Source organism: Argentina silus (assembly GCF_951799395.1).
Source record: "Argentina silus genome assembly, chromosome: 5".
NCBI lineage: Eukaryota > Metazoa > Chordata > Actinopteri > Argentiniformes > Argentinidae > Argentina > Argentina silus.
Window position 1 is genome coordinate 9,340,340 of NC_139659.1, and position 18,777 is coordinate 9,359,116.

At 43.1% G+C, this 18,777-nt stretch overlaps 1 protein-coding gene across 1 annotated transcript; it reads right to left on the reverse strand.

Annotated features, from left to right (window-relative positions):
* Positions 1-483: 483 nt before the first annotated feature.
* On the reverse strand, positions 484-18,290 carry map1b (microtubule-associated protein 1B; the record flags this gene model as incomplete). The annotated part of the gene is made up of 7 exons (XM_083669430.1): positions 484-639; positions 771-988; positions 1,258-6,577; positions 6,978-7,118; positions 8,479-8,561; positions 15,354-15,455; positions 18,113-18,290. The coding sequence occupies 7 exons, from the start codon at positions 18,288-18,290 to the stop codon at positions 484-486; spliced, it is 6,198 nt and encodes a 2,065-aa protein (XP_083525556.1).
* Positions 18,291-18,777: the final 487 nt, after the last annotated feature.

Genomic DNA, 18,777 nt, shown 5'->3' on the forward strand with positions numbered 1-18,777 from the left:
AATATAGCCCCAGTATTAATAAATATGGTCTTGCAGTTTTCACTCTGTATTTCTACCGAGGGTAATTGATGCTCATGGGTGTGTATGTATTCTGAGGAAATCATATGCCTCATTTCATCTTCTGTATGTAAGTCAGATCAGATACTTCATCCATAGGCTACAACAGGATGTTTGCATGAAATTATCCCTTATTCAAAGTGTCTCACAAAGCTGATATTCACTTGTGCCAGTAACTCCATTTGTTACTGTAGATCTTATAGACTTCATTACATAATTATGTTTGACTTTAGTTTCGATCACAAGTAGGTACATTTCATTAATGTTGGCAAAGAGCCTATTTGTAAATTACAATTATTTTCTAAGCTATGTTTTGACTCTATGTATTTCATTTCTCACCCCAACTCAAAGTTCCCATTAACAACATGATCCACTTGGTCACTAGACGGTCACTACTTGGTCACTCTTGGTCAGGAGAGTCAAGGCTCACAGCTCTATCTTGCAGGCAGGGAAGGACTCATCCTGCATGACGACAGTGCTGCTGCTGGCCAGCACCATGATATTGAGGTCCTGCTGCTTCTCGTGGGTCTCTTGATACCACTCTCTCATCACCTCAGAGTCATGGGTGGGGATCAATGTGACCTGCCATTAGGGAAGAAGAGATAGAGTTTAAAGCTGTAATGTGCACACTCAGTGGCACCTCTTCTAACAACAACATTGGGATATCATAATGGTTGTTCAAAGAAACAAGTCCTGAAAGTTTCTCACTGTACCTGCATGTTGTTCCCCCATTGGGCCTTCCCCTCCAGAAGAGAATCCAGGACAGCCTTGCTGGGCTCCTGTGCTGTCTGATCGTTGCCACTGACGACATAGTAAGAGGATCTGACGCGTTTGAAGAACTCAGCATCCACATTCTTGGCACTGCAGTGGTTAGGGATGTAAACTAAGTCCATGTACATGGGGGGGCAGTTAGGCACGGACATCCCACTTGCTGCCTTACCGCTGCCAGAGCCTTAGACACAGATAGAACTTCATTAAAAATATGAACTTACACAATGTTTAGAGAAAATATATCTGAATGTTAAGATGGTACTACATCCATCTTTATATCTCTATAAATATATGAAGCAGTCAGTTGAAACACTTTAAGATTAAGATTAAGTTGCCTCTATACCTGTGTAGTAACATTGTAATCAATGAAAACATTGTTTTAACATGTTACATAATAATTAGGTAATTACGTGTTATGTGTAATAACACAAACCAAATTACCTGATGTGACACTTTTCACACCCTTAGACGCAGAAGAATTGGTTGCATTTTTAGCATCTTTTCCCTCTCCTACACTCTTTTTTGGAGAGGCCATTTTTGAATCCTTGACTTTTGAGAGGCCACTCTTTCTGGCTGGTGAGGAAGACTTGGTTTTGGTGAGCTTTTTCTTCTTAGGTTTTTCCCCTTCATCTGTCTTAGAATCCTTAGTCTGGTTGTCTTCCTCTGTTGGCATGGCCTCTGGTTCCACCATGCAGACATCAGGGTGGGCAGGAGATGGAGCAGAGTCCCTGGCTGCCACGGGAGGAGGATCTGCGTGTCTGTATGTCAGTGTCCTGTCTGTGGGGAGGGTTTCAGAATCATCCTCAGAGTCTATGTTTGCATCGGCTGTAATGGAGGGGCACTCCTCAGTCCCAGGGGGAACATCAGAATCTGTCTGAGAGGGAGCAGATTCACTGATAGATGTGGGTGGGGTCTCTTCACATTGCTTGGCATTGAGTTTACCTCCAGGGGGTGGGGGTCCTCCACCTGACTTCACCAGGAGCTTCTCTTCCTCTTGGGGATTCTCCACATTCATGAAGTACTCCAGAGGGCTGGGGTTGATAAAGGACGGGGACAGCTCTGTCTTAGGGTGTCGATACTCACAAGAGGTGACAAGGCATAGGTCAACATCTGTTCTGGATTGAGGAGAGGGGCTCTTTTTGGAGGAATCTGGGTCCCTGGAGCCACCAGCACACTTCTGGTAGTCAGACAAATTTGAGGAGAGTGGCAGATATGATGGGGACGGGATTTTGGGGCTGCAGGGGGATTTGGACTGAAGTGTAGAATCTCCACATTTAAATGGATTTGTCTCTGCTGCCAGGGAAAGCGTCTCTGTTCTCTGTGTGGAGCAAGAGTAGGAGGATGAGGGGGAGTCTGCTTTTGGAGGTGAGGGTGACTTGTCATATTGTTGCTGGCTATTCTCAGCTTTAAATGAAATACCTTCACCAGTCATTGAAGTTGGGCTTACTTTACTAAGTCCCCTATCAAGAGCAGCAGGACCTCCTAACACCGGGGATGAGTCAGATGAGACAGGGGAATGGGTAAGAGATGACACTTTTGGGGTGGTAGGGGACCTATCCATCTGCTGGGCTGCACCAGGTGACATTTCTGTGATCTGACATGGTGTGGAGACTGAGGGGGTGGACTGAGATGTGTCTGATGGGGATGCAGAGGTTGCACAGGCTGAGTCAGTGTCTTTGAATAGCATAGGCTTTTCAACAACTGAACAACGCTGTTCAGCTGGTCTCAGATCAGTACCATCTGAGGGGCTGTAGTCCACCTCTGTTGGTCCATTCTCTGTGGCACGTAGGCGTCCTCCTGCAGAGTGGTGCTCTGGAGACTGCTTGCTGAATTCAAGAGCTAACGAGTGATCAGAGGACTCCTGACCAAACTCAACTGACATGGTGGAGTGCTCTGGGGATTTGGGCTCCTGTACTGGTGTTTTTGCCGTCTTTGGTGAAATGTCTGGAGAGATTGACATCGGCCTGGGGCTGTCCTCCTTGGATGGTGAGACCTCTGCCTCCTGAAAGGTGGTTGGAGTCTGAACCACAGAGACGGACAGAGAGTCTTCCACCTCTGTTGATTGAGGAGAACCAACCTCAGCATGAAGAGAGGGGGAGACATCATCTGTTGTAGGCTCTGGGAGTGAGCTAGTAGCCAATGAGGTAGAAGCTGAGGCTATGTGTGAAAATGTGTCCTCTGCTACAGCCTCATCAACTGGGGTGCCTGACTTGTCAGATGTAGTGCCCTCTGATATTGACATTTTACTCTCCTCTTTGAAACCTGCACAGAGATTTGTATCAGATTCCTGCTTTGTTTGTGGTGCTGAGGATGAGACTGAGTTACTGTCACTGGCCCCATTTTTCTGTTCATCTTGACTCAAGTGAATTGTTGACATATTGTCTAAGTCAAAGTGTGACTTTTGTGTCTTTGTTGGTGATTCAGCTCCTGTGGGTGGTGGGCTCTTGAGAGGGGACAGCACCTTCTCTACAGGGGAGGAGTGATCAGGCACTGGCTCGTCCATGGGGCTGAGCCTATTAGATGATTCCTCTTTATCACTTGTGACCTCCACAATTATGGGACCCTGGTCGTTTGCTCCTGACACAGGTGGTATAGAACCAGCCCTCTCATCCACAGGGGACTGATAGTAAGGTGTGTGACCAGAGGATTGAGGTGAGGTGTTCCCTTCCAATGTCTTATCATCTGGACTGTTTGAAGACTCTGCTGCTCCCCTTGACGCTCCAGTGAGTGTCGTGCACAGTTCAATAGGTGTAGCAAATCCGGATGGTGTAGAGTCAAAGGTCCCTTTATGATCCCCAGAGGGAGAGCGTATGAGAGGTGACATTGTGGATGCAGAGTTTAGTCTTATTGAATCAAGACCATATTTGTCAGATGATTCCTGAGTTGACATGAACCCTTCTTCTTTCTCTTCAGTGGCAAAATGCTTGCAAGATCTGTCCTCTTCCAAAGATGATGGTGGGGATATTGTGGACGCAGAGGCATCATAGTCCCTACCCTCTGTGGCATCACTTTTTGAATGGTCTGACTCTGGGCCATCGTGTAAAGGAGAGAGCCTTTTTCTCTCAATGTCTCCTACCATGGAGCCTCCAAGCCTGGCAAAGTCCTGAGAGGGAGAATCTGTCTCATCATAAGTGGTCTCATCACTCATAATGTCCCTTGGAGTAGACATTTCATCCATTGGAGTAGGCACACTGGAGATCTCCATGGTGGACTGGGTGTGGCCAGATGTGGCCGTGTATTCTTCAGGTACTTCATCTCGATTTTCATCATCTGAGGCCACTTCACTCTCACAATTGGCTGGAAGGGTTTCACCATGAATTGATGCGGCTGGAGACAGAGGCTCAGACATTTTGGGTGGGGTGGTCACAGACAGACTCTGCTTCTCTATCTCCTTTTCATTTCTATTTTGATCTCTTCCATACTGCTCTGCCTCTGCACCCTCATCTTCAGTTTCTTCATATTCACTGTCCTTAGTTTTATGCTTGGTCATGTCCCTTCTCTCTGGCTCATCAACCTCTTCTGTCTCTCCTTTTTCTTCATAGTCCCCACCCTCAGATGTCTCTTCTAGCCCCGTGCCTTCATCTTCAAACTTTTCACTGCCGTTGCCACTGATTTTTTCTTTATGTTCCAGCTCCTCTGGCGTCTCAACATTTTCCCCCTCAGGTTCTGTGGTTGTGATCCCCTCATCCAGAGACTCTGCTGCTTCAGGGGACTCCTTGGAAAGCATGATGTCCTCACGGTGGATCATTACAGCCTCCTCCTCTTTAGTTTGGGGCACAGTCTCATCATCTTCCACTATTTCCTCTGCTTTGAGTTCCTCAAAGTCCTTGGTGAGATCCTCAGGAGAGGACATCAAAGACCTCTCTTTCTCAAGGGTCTCTGCAGCACAAGTGGCAGCTGCCACTCCAGCGGCGATAGCAGCAGTACCTACCACAGATTTTGTGTCAATGGCCTTAGGATCCTTTTTAGTGACATTTGACTTTCCCTTCACTTTGGATTTCAATGGGCTTCCAATGTCTTTCTTTGAGGCATCGTCTTTTTTCAGAGGCTTTGGTTTCGGAGCCACTTTCTTTCCCTCACCCAAAGCAGATGAAGTCTTTTTAAAGTCCTTTGTGAGCTTCTTCGCATCTTTCTTTAAATCCTCTTTCTTTTGCTCTTTCTTCTCTTCTCTCCTCTCCTTCATGGGGGAATCTCTCCTGAAATCTCTTTTAATATCTTTCTTCACCTCCTCCTTCTTTACCTTATCTTCCTTTTTGATCTTTTCTTCCTTTTTAGGTGTTAGCTTCTCATCTTTGTTCACTACTTCTTTCTTTGCCTCCTTTTCGTCACTTTTCTTTTCCACAGGCTTCTTAGGTTCCTTCTTAATTATCTTCTCCTTGGGAGTTTTAGGTTTGATTTCAGCCTTCTTCTTTTCAAGAGTTTCATTTTGTGGGGTTTGCTCTACTTTTGCTTTTACTTCTTTTTCTGGAGCCTTTGCTTTTTCCTTTTTCATGAGAGGTTTCTCTTTCTTCTCTACTTTTTGAGTTTTTTCTTGGGCCGATTCCACATCTGTCTTTGCCTTCTCTGAAGTCTCTTCCTTTGACTCCTTCTTGAAACTTTTGCTTGGTGATGGCCTTGAGGTCGACTTCAGACTCTCCTTGCTGTCCGTTTTATGTTTCAGCTTTGCCTGCTTGAGTGCTGGTGCCATGTTAGAAGATAGCTCTTTCTGGGTGACAATTGGCTGCTTCAAAAAGTCCAAGTGTTTTAGTTTTTCCAACCCTTCAAGAATGTGATATTGAGGGGCATTGCCGGGAAACAGGACCCGCACTATCTTCTCAGATGGGTTTGATGGGTGCCAAACTATCAATGAAGAGATAGAGGTCAAGTAAGAGACAGGGAGTTCTGATTCTTTTCCATTTGGCAGCAGAATAGAGGCTTTGTCTTCCTCACTGCCTGTCCACTGCTTCATAAAGTGCTGCAGCTCCTTGCTGTTTTTTGATGGGTTCAGCACATACATCTCAAGTTTCCCCACACCCATCTTCTGAAATAGTATGATTGGCTCAATGGCGTTCCCTACAGGCCTCTGCAAAGACTCTGACTTCAAAGACAATTTGGTCAGGTATTGGAGAGTGAAAGCTGCCTCCTCAACGTTCCTTCTCACCCTGTAGTTGGGTTCAGAGTTCCCCAGGTTCTCAGGGATGTTCAGGAATACAACACCAATGTCTGGAGATATAAGGTTCTTCATCCAGTCACTGTTGGCCGTGGATCCCTGTGACTGTTCCTCCTCCAGCTCTGCAACCTTCCTCTGGAGCATGCTGTTGATGCCTGGCAGGTTGTCGTCACCAATGTGGGTCAAGAGGATGGAGTCTACCCGGTCTAGGTGTCTCACCAGTTTCCAAAAGCAGGACTTGCGATCAGAGCCCCCATTGATGAGCATGTTGAAGCCATTAACAGCAAAGAGGGCTGAGTCTCCACGACCGCCAGGGAAGATGTAGCAGCATGGTTTAGAGAGCTTTAGGAAGCCCCCAGAGGTCGGTGGCTCCAGCATATCAAATGGTGATGGGATTTCTACTGATTCTGACAGGTATTCTGTGAACTCTGAGAGGCCCTCCATCTCTGGAAGAATCAGGGGAGAGTTCAGCTTCATGTTGATGAACTCTTGTAGGTTGTGTTTGTCCAGGTTTGAGTTTTTCCAGTCCCCTTGCTCTGGGCAGTAAAGAGTTAGGCTTGCTTTGTTTGCAGGGTGAATGGTGCTCAGCAATTCACCAATCTGTTGAAAAGAGAGAGATATTTAGATTTAAGAAGCTTGTATTTAAGAAGATGTATATTATTCATGTGCTTGGGAAAATCTAAACTTTACTTTCCCAAGCACAACAACTCCCACTTCATCAAATGATGTATCCCCTACACCTGTGTAGTAACTCTGGAATTACTCTAATAACCGCATGCAGTGCATTAGTAATTGTTTTGTAATTGCATAGTCATGGAGTTTAACAGACTGTTCCTTATTCCACTTGTGTAATAACACATAACCATACTCCAAAGTATGCAATTACCAAATTACTATACAACAGGTTGATACCCTGTTGTTACTAGAGTAATTGCATAATTGAAACACATGTGTAGGGGCAACTTAAAGTAAAATTCTTAGCCAGCCCTTTTGACCTTACCTCTTGGTCAGTGAATATATCAATGAAGTTGAAGAAAGAGAAAGAGCCAGACTGAAGAATCACCTCCCCTGTATTTTCAAAGCATTGCCCTGAAAGGACCAGCAGCTTGTGTCTGGCAGTGTCTGAGATCATCAGACGAACCTAGGCGTAAATGGGAGCAAAGATGTATAAAAGACACATCTGTTTTTCAGTGTATTCATTCCGGTTCAATGCAAATGAGGCATAAATCATCTTGGTTTACTGTCAAAGTTTTTGGTTAGCTTCTATGAAAAACAGACAACCTGAGACCTGAGACAACCTGAGACCACAGCATCAATTATATATATATATATATATATATATATATATATATATATATATATATATATATATATATATATATATATATATAGTACCAGTCAAAGGTTTGGACACACCTTCTACATTGTAGATTAATATTGAAGACATCAAAACTATGAAGGAGCACATATGGAATTATGTAGTAAACAAAAATGTGTTAAACAAACCAGAATATGTTTTATATTTTAGATTCTTCAAAGTAGCCACTGATTCTAGATATATATCTATATATCTTATACCTTATATCTTTGTACTCATTGTATCATCAGTTTATCCTTCAAGTCCAATGTACTGTTGTGTGTTATGTGAAGTGGTCATGTAGCCTAGTCTATTTCAAATTGCACAGGCCTAGTCACTGCCCACTTGAGAGTTTTAGTGCTGATGTTCTTGATTAGAAATATCGCCCATTTCACTTTAATCAATCCATTAGATAATTAGCTGTCTCCCTCCACATACACCCTCCCTTACTTCCTCTCTCTCTCTCTCTCTCTCTCTCTCTCTCTCTCTCTTTCTTTCTTTTTTCCACTTCACCGGCATTGACAGTTCCGGGCTGCTAGCCAGGTCAACCCTGCAGTGCTGAGATATTATTAATGCACAGTTTGATTGCGCGACACTGTTAGGAAGGGGAGTCGTGAAGCGAATGGAGTGGTCGAGAGTGATGCCTTTGTGTGACTACCATCGGTGTTTTTCTTATAGCCATTAATGTCTTTCTTAGAGCCTAATTTTAGTGAATTATCTTAAAAGCTGTACTACAATGTTAAAAGGTAATAGAAACAGGGGTTCATGAACATGAAGTAAACAAATGGTTATCTATGTTGTTTTATGTCTAGCTGTAACAAAGGCAGTAGTCCCCTGAGCGTCTAATTGCTCAACATCTATTCCAGTGCGCATAGCAGAGAAAACAAAGGACCAGGGAGATAATTGGCCAATTATCTGTGCTGAGCAGTCACAAATGCAACTGCTTTGAAATCTATGCATGTTTAAGTGTACGTACTGTATGATGTCTACTGTGGGAGTATATGTTTGAGTGGGAGAGGGAGAGGTTAGGGTTAAACTTTTTTTTTTTTTTAAAAGACACAGAAAGAGAAGTCACAAAATAAAACATGTCAATGACAGTTCTAAAACAGGTGTGTTTCTATATACTGTAAGTACCCTCTCTTACCTCGGTGCTGACAGCTTCATCTGAGGGGTTGATAAGCACCACTGTCTCCAGGACAGTGCTTTTGTGGTGAAGAATTCTCTGCCCTGAAAACAACACAGGGAAACAGACCACCAGAAAAAACAACTTATTGTGTATTCTGAACAAAAAAAGCATTTATATACATGTATCACCATGATGTATTACCATAGACTATAGACCAACATACACAAGCGGTAAAGCTATGTTTAAGATCTTATGGTTCTACATACTGAAAGCTAGCAGCAGCAGATGTTTTTTGTCTGTCCTGTCAGGGTGCAGTCTTGCATGTCTGACCACTACAGATGACATCATGCCATCTCAGTCCACTGCTCTACTCACTCATCATTCTGGATGCACACATCCAATTACCCCCACGCCCTGTCACCAACTCCCCATCACCCCCAGTCAAACGGGTCAACGATGGGAGGCAGTGGGCAGAAAGGAACAACCATGCAACCACGGTTATTCCAGGCCATTTCTCTTGGTCTACATTGTCTGTCTTTGTTTCCATTTATTCCAATAACTCTGAGGTTCTTTTCTCAGATTTTATTCATTGCAGTCAATTCTACATTTACCTTTTTAACCTAATATGTTTAAGCAATTGAATTATTTATTGTGGTATCTCTCTCTGTCTTTCTCTCTCTCTCTCTCTCTCTCATGTAGAAAGGCAGGGTTCAGGCTAATTAATCACTGTTCAGAAATGGGTGGTTTGCCAGTGTTAATGTGGCTGTGTAAATGTTAATGTTCTCAACAGAGAGGTGGACTTTATCACTGTCCAAAATGGCCAGGAAATGACTAGAGCTGGGAGAGCCTCTAGCCACCCTTAATCTCTCACTCTGGTACAAATGATCAAATTTCATTCCCTCAATCCTTTCCTTCCCCAGGAGAATGTAACTCTGTTAGTGTACACAAAAAAGCACACATTACAGTAAGTTGTAATAAGCCCCTTATACCAAAATATTGAATAAAAGCTGCTCCTGTATATGCCACAAGCACTCATAAGATAGGCAGCTAGATCATCAGTATAATCAGCGAGGTCATCATTTCAACCATTGTTAGTAGCAACAAAATATAATTAATAAGTAAATGATAATTAAAACCACTTGCTATAACCTAGCTACCATTTTTGGTTCAACAGTCTGAAGATAATACAGGACCATGATATTGTCTATAGTGCTTCTTGTGTACAAGAACTACCCAATCAAACTGTCAAGAGTTAGGACCCTTCATCATGGAAATAACACCACTACAAAACTCAGAAAGACAGCAAAAGGGCCCGATATAAAAAAACAAAAACATTTGTTTGAAATTACAATGCTCAGAAGAATTGTGTTCTTTTCAGACACAAAATATGAACAAAATGATGCCAACTACTGTATATTATCACTGGTATTATCCCTATTATGAATGATCAGTCGGACACACAAAATCATTTAGCATGAGGCACTGACAAAAAGACAAGAGCAGCACCATGTTTGCCAAGAGAGAGTCTCTATTTGATGCCACATGTGTGTCTGGCCTTTGTCTGTGTGGAGGAAAGCTGTCCTCTGGTCTAGGTTGCACAGTTACATCTTCAGCAATCTTCAGCAACATTATTCACCTACTGCTGCCTTCCCATAATACCTATTATCGCCTTAGATTCATCTCAACTCATTTTACTGGGATTATTGGTGTCCAAGAGAATACGAAACAAGGAATAGGGAACTGGGCTATCTGTCCTGTGTCTTACTACTTGTCTGGCTGGTATTTCACGAAGAAGGCTCATGCTGCTGAATTATTAGCCTAGATTACAGAGACTGGTCTATACATTCCACAGACCTAATGACTTGGTCAACTTTCCTCTGTTAATTCTGTACCATACTGTATACTGTATGTCCACCTGACAAAGACAATGCCAACACCAGAATTTTAAAATCAAGCACACTGACAAAGACAGTGCATCCACTGTTGAGAGAAAATCATAGTCATGTGATTATCTGAGAGAGAGTGTCTGGTCTCTGGGGACTGGATACTGCAGTATCTGGCTGCCGGGCTGGTTCCTACATACATATTTCATAGCACAGATCTCATCATGAAGCTGTACCCATTAACCCTGCTCCCAGAGGGCTGTCACTCCATATGGAGGAGGTGCTTCGTTCACCGCTGCAAACACTAGATTGGTACCAACCAACATTATTATAGGCCTCACAAACAGATGAAGACAATCATATTTCTTTTTGCAGTTCCAAATAGATGCATGAGCTACTGAATGGCTGAAAAATAATTTCTAGGTGGATGGGTTTTTTTCGTACAGCTGGGTCTCAAGCCTTTGATGCCAACACCAGAACAATTGTTGGATATCCACCAGGGTTTTCATTCTAGAGAGATATATGTGATTTACTTTCATTGTAAAACAAGTATACAACCTCCAGATCTAAAACAACTGGTAGCCTATTTGACACTACACCTCCTCTTGATGCAGTTCAAAGCTTAAACTTTGTATTCATTCTTTCTCAAAGGCTTGGGCAACACCATCAAATGTATTAATCCAAACCGTAGGTAGAATCCCTCTTTCTGGGGATCGATCTGCAGAATCAGCAGACTAGAACAGGACAAATGTTTCTGTATGGTTAGGTCACTGAGGAAACGGTTTTAGTACGTCTGTAATCTACATACATAAAGAACACAAACACCGGCTATTTTTTGACCTGTTCCTGCTGTCTTAGCGATGTGAAAGTGGGTGTTATTCCATTTTCCAGGTCCTCTATTTAGATCATGCGCTTTTGTTATGGCCTACTTTCCTTATCTGCTGAGGACAGGGGGAACAACTTGTCTCCACACTGTTTCCTAAATTCAGCTATGCTGGACGGTCCAAGCAAACATTGTCCTGAACACAACTCACATGTTGACCCCCATATGACAAATGGTGCCTATGTGGGTTCTAACTAATGCAGGCCTCCAAAAGGGAGAAAAGGAGAAAAGATGGGGCACTGCCTGAATGACCCCCTGACAATTACCTCAATCGATAAAAGGACCCCGGCTTCAGCCCCCAGCAGCTCTCTCTGTAGGGGGTAAGTTAATGTGACACACATCAATGCACCTAAATCACGTGACTGAGAAAAAAGGACTCACCAATAACATAAGTACAGTTCATGTCCCATTAGCTCTAAGCCACTAGGCAAGAGATTTCCTTTTTTCATAGACACTGAGAACAGATGAAACAAAAGAAAAAACACAGATCCTTTAAACAGAATCTGAATCTGAACCCCTGAAAAGCAAGTGTAATCATTTTGCTTGTCAATTAGCCCTTTCCTGTCTACCTTCATATGTATGTCTTCATCCCTGTCGCTTTGTCTTTACCTCAACAGAGTCTCCAGACCCTAGACATTCACTTCTACAGAACTGGCCCTGGGCATCATTTTCAATGTCATTTGACCCTGTCAATTTAGCACATTCAACAGTCCTTGGCACAGACACTGCATTTGGTCCATTACTAATCAATGCATTCATTTGACTTTGTAGCGCCTCTGTTTGGGCTGTGGTAGAAAGGTCAATAAAAAAGTCCTTTGATACGTCACCATAGCGGATTATATGATCAACTGCAGTTATATTATGTATCAGGGACCAGGTTGTCATGGATGTGAGTGCAACCCTAACCCAAACTGCAACTCTGTTGACATGAAATAATTCAGTTATGGGTGGCTGAACATAATTGGTACATTATTGCAGTAAGTTTATTACTATGCTATTATCTGGTGTAAAAAGAGTTGCAGCTAGCATACAACAAATCAACAGATGGTAAGTTGATTATCTGAGGATCTACAGATCATATTCTCTATAACCTGCAAATACACTGCATCCATGACAAAGTGATCCCTGGTTCTTAATTGCTATTGATCATATTATGCAATACTGTCTTCCTCTATCACAACTGGGAAGGGGTTGACTGTAATTCTCCAGTTGCTCTTTAGCCTCCTCTCCTGTCTACAGCAAAGACAGAGGAAAGGAAAATCCATACTTACAGTATCACCTGATCTAGCCATCTACTGTTTAAACAGCTAACTCCCCGTGTTGGTACTGGGGTGTCTCCTCCCTCCATCTACCCCCCTTCTTTTCTCTCGTTCCTTCCCTCCTTCCCCTCCTCTAACAGTCTGTTCTTCCTGTGGCCACAGTGGAGCCATGACGCAGTGTGATGGATATCATATCATCTATCAAGCAGACGGGTAATTGCGTTCTCTCTCTCCCACACTCTGCTGAGGATGGCTGAGCTACTACAGTGCCTCTTCGAAACTGGTGGCTTTCATTTCCTACAGACCGACAGCAGCAATCATCTCTCCAGTGTCTGCTTTTCCATTCTAAATAGGCTATTCGTTTTATTTATTTTTCAACAGAGAGAACACCAACAGTATGCTTTCAGGTTTTGAAAGTACTTAATTGGAGAATCAATGTGGACACAGATGCATTTGCTAAATTGGTTGTATCTATTGGGGAGGCAAGGTTAACAGGCCAATTTTCAGCACAACATGCATTTTAAATGCAAACCGGTAGTCATGTTTGTCAAAGACTGGAGGAAAACCACATACAGCGTATTTTTTGCTAATGGACAATTCTAGACAATTATGTCTCTTGAAAGCATATTACTGTACCTTTAATTAGTTTTGTTTGTGGTGAATAGCTTTCAGAAAAAGACAGACAATTAGATAATGAGAAGCATACGTACTGCATACATTATTGGGATTTGGGACCACATTATTTAGGTCTACCAAAGCTGATAGTTGGGATTGAAGTATCCAAATGTACATAAAACATGACATTTCGGTTGACTACCAGTTTATTAAGGGCTCTCCTCTAGTGAGCAAGAAACAGAGTGTTGGAGAAAACAGGGGGAGGACATCGGAGGGAGAGAGATATAGAAAAAGAGAACAAATTAAAAGCAATAGAGAGATCTTCAGGCTGGCAGGCATCAGTCACTCATCAGCCCAATGCCCTCCCTGTTGGCATCATTAACCAACAGACCACAAGATAATAATAGGAAACTTTATCTGTGCTTCTCTTATTGGTTTTCGAGGACATAATAGCGTGCAAAATAGGCTTCATTACAGAGCGTTATTCACCATGATTATCTAATGGAAAGTGCCTAACGTCAGACCTATATCAGATTCATATAAATACAATTAATAAATAGTGATGATACTGTATTTCCCTCTCTTGGTACAGTATGTCCTTGATTAACGTTAAATTCAGTCGATGTCAGAGCGGATTTGATTACACTTACTAACTGACTGACCAAGCAATTCATGAGACTGAGAGAGAGAGAGAGAGAGAGAGAGAGAGAGGGGGGGGGGGAGAGACCTGAAGGAAGTGAAAGGGAAAACCATCCATCTCTCACAGTAATTTGCCAGTATTGTTGCTTATGTAGTGCTGACTCTAAGTCTCAATTTTCACTTTCTTGACTGGCTTCAGCCATATCAACACCCACCCCTCTCTCCCTCTCCTTCCCTTCCTCCATCTCTCTTCTTCCCTCCCTTCCCTATTTTCTGGCACAGGCGCAGACCACTGGGGAGTTCACTCTGCTGATTACCTAGGTCTCTCCTCTGCATCTGGGCTGCGTTGCAAGGCAACCATACAAGAAGAAGAAAGAGAGAGAAGAGGAAAAATGTGGGATGGAGGAGAGTAAAGGAAAACAAAGGGAGAAGGGGGGAGCAGAGTGCATCTCACCTGAAGGCTTAGTGAGGTGAAAGTAAAATGGCTTCCCACCCCTGATGTGTTCAGCACGCCAGACTAAGTGGTATACTTTACAGTATTTTGACAGCTGGAAACAACTGAAATGAACATAAAATCCAGAAAAACCTAGGTACTGTCTTCAGTTAACATTTACATCGATCACCTTGTTTGTAACCCCCATTGAAGACTATGATGTGGAGTGCTATAAAAAAGCTAGTTTTCTAGTACATCCACCACGGATACTGCCTCATCATGCAACACGTCATTCAAACTGTAGTCATGAGTGAACAAAGCCTACCCCTAAACAATAACATATGCAAATCTCATAGGGAAATATACACCAACCACTGATTCACCAGCTGTTGGTTGACAATGACAGTGCCCACATAGCCAGCCAGGTAAGCTTACTCTCACACTCACACACACACACACACACACACACACACACACAAAGGTGATCTCACACAGGCACACACATGGCCCATTGGCACCAATCCCTTTCCAATGGCTCAGTGTGTCCTCACCTCCTCAGCCAAAAGACAGGGCTTCACTGAGATAAACTGAGGTAAACACCACTCTCAGGAGGTCAGACGTCTCTCAGCCAGTGACTGATGATTTAGAGGCCTGAATCCCAACCTATTTCTGCTGCGGAAGGCCAACCAAAATTCGAAACGTTTGCATGTTCTCCGCGCAAATTGCTCTCTTCCTATGAGAGCAAAACGATTAAATGGCAACAGTCAAGCTATGAGTGGACGAAGACATCGTACTTAACATGTAATCTAATCCATGTATAGGCTATAGTCATCATCCCCGTGGCAACCCCTGCTGATCAGGACCAGTATGGACTGCAGCCAACCGGTAGCCTGCACGGCTGCTCACGGTCAAGGACACACTACCCACTGGCACGCCACATGTCCTGGTAGGCTCATTACATCATGAGGACCACTCCTTGGCTACCCCTGTTATGGGGGTACAGTTAAACGCTGACACTGCAGATCCAGGGACAAATAATACAAATCAAAGCACACACTGTACACTGCAGGGAATTACTAAATCTAAATATGGCAGAGAGACATCATCTGACCTGACATTGTGCAATGTTGAAAAGGACTCCAAAAAACAGCCCAGTCACATCATGTTTGTCTTCAGCTTACCTCGCACGTCTGCCGAGAAACGGGCTGAGTGTCGGGAAACGAAGAGCTTGAGCTCCTGGTCTAGGTTACAGTCGATGAGATTTGTGTCCCACGAGCGAATTCCTGCATAGCAAACAAAAAGACAGAGAACAAAAAAAAAAACAAGAAAAAGAATGACATCAGTGAAAAAGCTTGCTTTGTTAGCCGGGCTGTGGCTGACACAGACATAATCCATATTCCCCATAGATTTAACATCGAGGGCTTGGCAACAGGTCCACATTTGTTTCGAAGTCTCAATCTCACCAGCCTCTATCATTAGGCTGTCCTATAATGAATATGTAACATTTGACATGTGAGTAAATCTATGATAGGAAATATCTATGAAGTACTGCCACGGGTGGGCCACATGAATCGTGATAACCAGGAATGTTTTGTCATCCTATCTTTTATGATGCAGCCTGAATCTGAACAATTGTTTACTTTAAACTAAGCTTATTACTAATTAACATGAACATGGGGAGAAAGCAAAATGGATGATATTTGTATGATGTATTGAATACAAAGACAGTGAAATGCTTTTGTTCCCTCAGACCAAGCTAAAACATTAGTAAGAAGAGACATCTGTCATACACGTACAGTATCATACATAGATCCCAGCTGCTATATGTATTTTAGTACAAACCAATATCCCTTGATCCCATTGACAATGAAAAGACAACAAAGGCCACAGTATCTGTTGCTCTGTGATGGAGGGTACAGTAACATTCTGTGTATGGTGAGCTGAGCAGGGCTAGGTCAAGCCAAGGTTACCAAGGTTACATGTAGGGAGAGCCAGTCAAGTCAAGACAGTGATAAAACCATGGGCGGGGCCAAGATGCAACAATACATAACGAATGGGTGAGGCCTGGATCTGGGCTGATCAACTCAACACGTGACGTGGGGGAATCTGAACAGCCTATTACATGACGACGGATTCTTCACATTCACATTCGTCAGATCTTATTAGAAGGCAGTCTGAGTCCATATCAACACTGATATTCAACAGGTATTGTATCTGACACAACATGATGGAAGCATCAACACACATATTCAGACAGCAGACTACTACACACATTCAACAAGCGAAGCTAGGCGAAGGTTTTCATAATGAAAAGTGCCTCCACATTAGATTACAAAACAACTATGTCTAATATTTCCTTCAAATCCCCTGGCAACCACTTTGTAATGTTTTCATAACATATGAGAGATGATGATAATAAGGTATGTAATGTAAACAAGTTAAAAATATATATATTTGATCAGTTGATCAACAAAACCTTCACTGAGGGAATTCAAATGTTTCCAATTGAACAAAAAAGCTTGGAATACATCATAGATTGCTTGTATGTGCAATATAATTTATCAATGAACAACCAGGACAGTATAAGAAAACTGTCATGCTACCATGAGTCAAGATCATCCCTCCTGTTGCCTGTGTTATGTATCTGGGGTTTTCTTTGCACCTTTGTTCGCAAGTTTCTGAAACATCCAGTTATCCACCCACGCATTTCTTCTGCCATAGTTTTTTTTCTCCTTGTCATGCCAACCTGTGCCCGGCCAATGGTGGCAGACGACATGCACTGTGTCATTCTGAAACGCCCTTTTTGTTTGAATAGCGCTCTCTGCGACTTTCCGTAGGGACCGCAGTGCGGACTGGGCCACGCCTACATGCCGGTGTCGGATGAGAGAGAGAGCAGGATGCAGGAAGGGGATGGGTCCCGCTGGGGTGGGCAGGATGGATGATTTAAGATGCTGCAGGGTTATCGCGCACAAAGACAAAGCAGCAGCGTTTACATATGAAAATAATAGACTGATAACACGTAGGCCGAGCCTACATATTCCCTTGTTGTTCCTTGGACGCAGGGTAGGCTAGATTATAAGAAAGGTGTAAAATAGGCTATATAAGTGCGAATGCACTGAAATCTATGGCGAAGCATCCAATTACGATGTGAATATGCCTTATCATAATTAGTCGATAATAGGCTTGGGAACCCTTCATTAACAGTATGGACATGCGACAACAAAACAATGGATGCACTAAAACAAAAACAAGCAGACGCAAGGTGTTCCCGGAGATGGTCGATACCCCCGGATCCGCATCCCAGGAAAGCAGTGTTATTGACGCACAAGCTTTATATTACAGAATCATTCTTTCCAGCTTTAGGGCTCGGCCATACACGTGTGTGAATGACAACACAGCATACGAATTGATTTGGATTACAGTAAAAAGTAGCCATAGGCTAAAGTCCTTATTGAAAACAATGTATAAAAGCAGGGGGAAGACGTCCCTGATGTGAGGTAAAAGGTGTTGAGGTGCGGACGGATGCCATCTGTTTGATATGCTCTATACACAGCAGGTTTCACACTGGGTCCCTGGGAGGGGCCGCACAGCAATTTCATATCACTCACTTCTGACTTTCACAATAACAAAATCAAAGTGGTATTTTGTTCTTTGAGGTTACCAATATCTCTTAAGTGTGGGCTAAATGAATGCATCTAAATGGATGTTGTGTTATGCGTAAAGTTAGTTCAAGGTTTACAAAACATGACATCCAGACAGCGCATCATGTACTTGTTATTAGCAGAACCCAAATAACATGTAAAGTAACCTAGTAATTACATGTCTGTCTAGACATGAGTGTTCAGCACAGGTGATGTTGCTGGGTTCTGACTGACAACGCAGCGGCCAATCCATTCAAGTCGGTCCTCAACAGTGAAGTAGCCTACATCCTTCTTCTTACCTTTTTCTATATCCGCAATGGCACACTTCAAGTGATCCTCCGTGACGACTTCGCCGACAACTACAAGCAGGTAAAATTTGTTGTCGACAAAGCGGTGCGAGAGGCTTGTGGATGTTGGAGATGCCATAACGTTGCTTGCTATAGCCTCAATATCTGCGGATTGCACTAGCGTCGCCATCCTCGCACACACAGCACACACCCCTGACGAGTGGCTACGGAGCTGACTGGTAGTCACCAGGCATACAGTGCGCCTCGAAAGGAGTGGTCCTGGCTTTTATACCCCCAGACATTGTGTCATGATCGGTAACCGAGAAGGAGGAACTGGTACTCTGAGCTCGCTCTCACAGCTGATGTCATCCGCAGCGAATCAAACCCTGAATCAAACCCGGAAAATGATTAGTGAGAGAATGATGAATTCCAAACAAATCGTTTGTAATTTCCATGTAAACAGCAACAGTAGGTTAGACCTTGTTAGACATTATGGACATGTTTTATCATGTATCAAAACATGGCCTATTGTCTCGTTTGTTTGTGCATAGTTTATTTACACAGGTGAATCACATTGAGATTATACTTTTTCTTGTGTTTTACAAAAAAGACCTGATTCCAGTGACTGCCAGTGTAAGTTATAAGAAAAGGTTAGAAGCTTGACCCACTGATGTCAG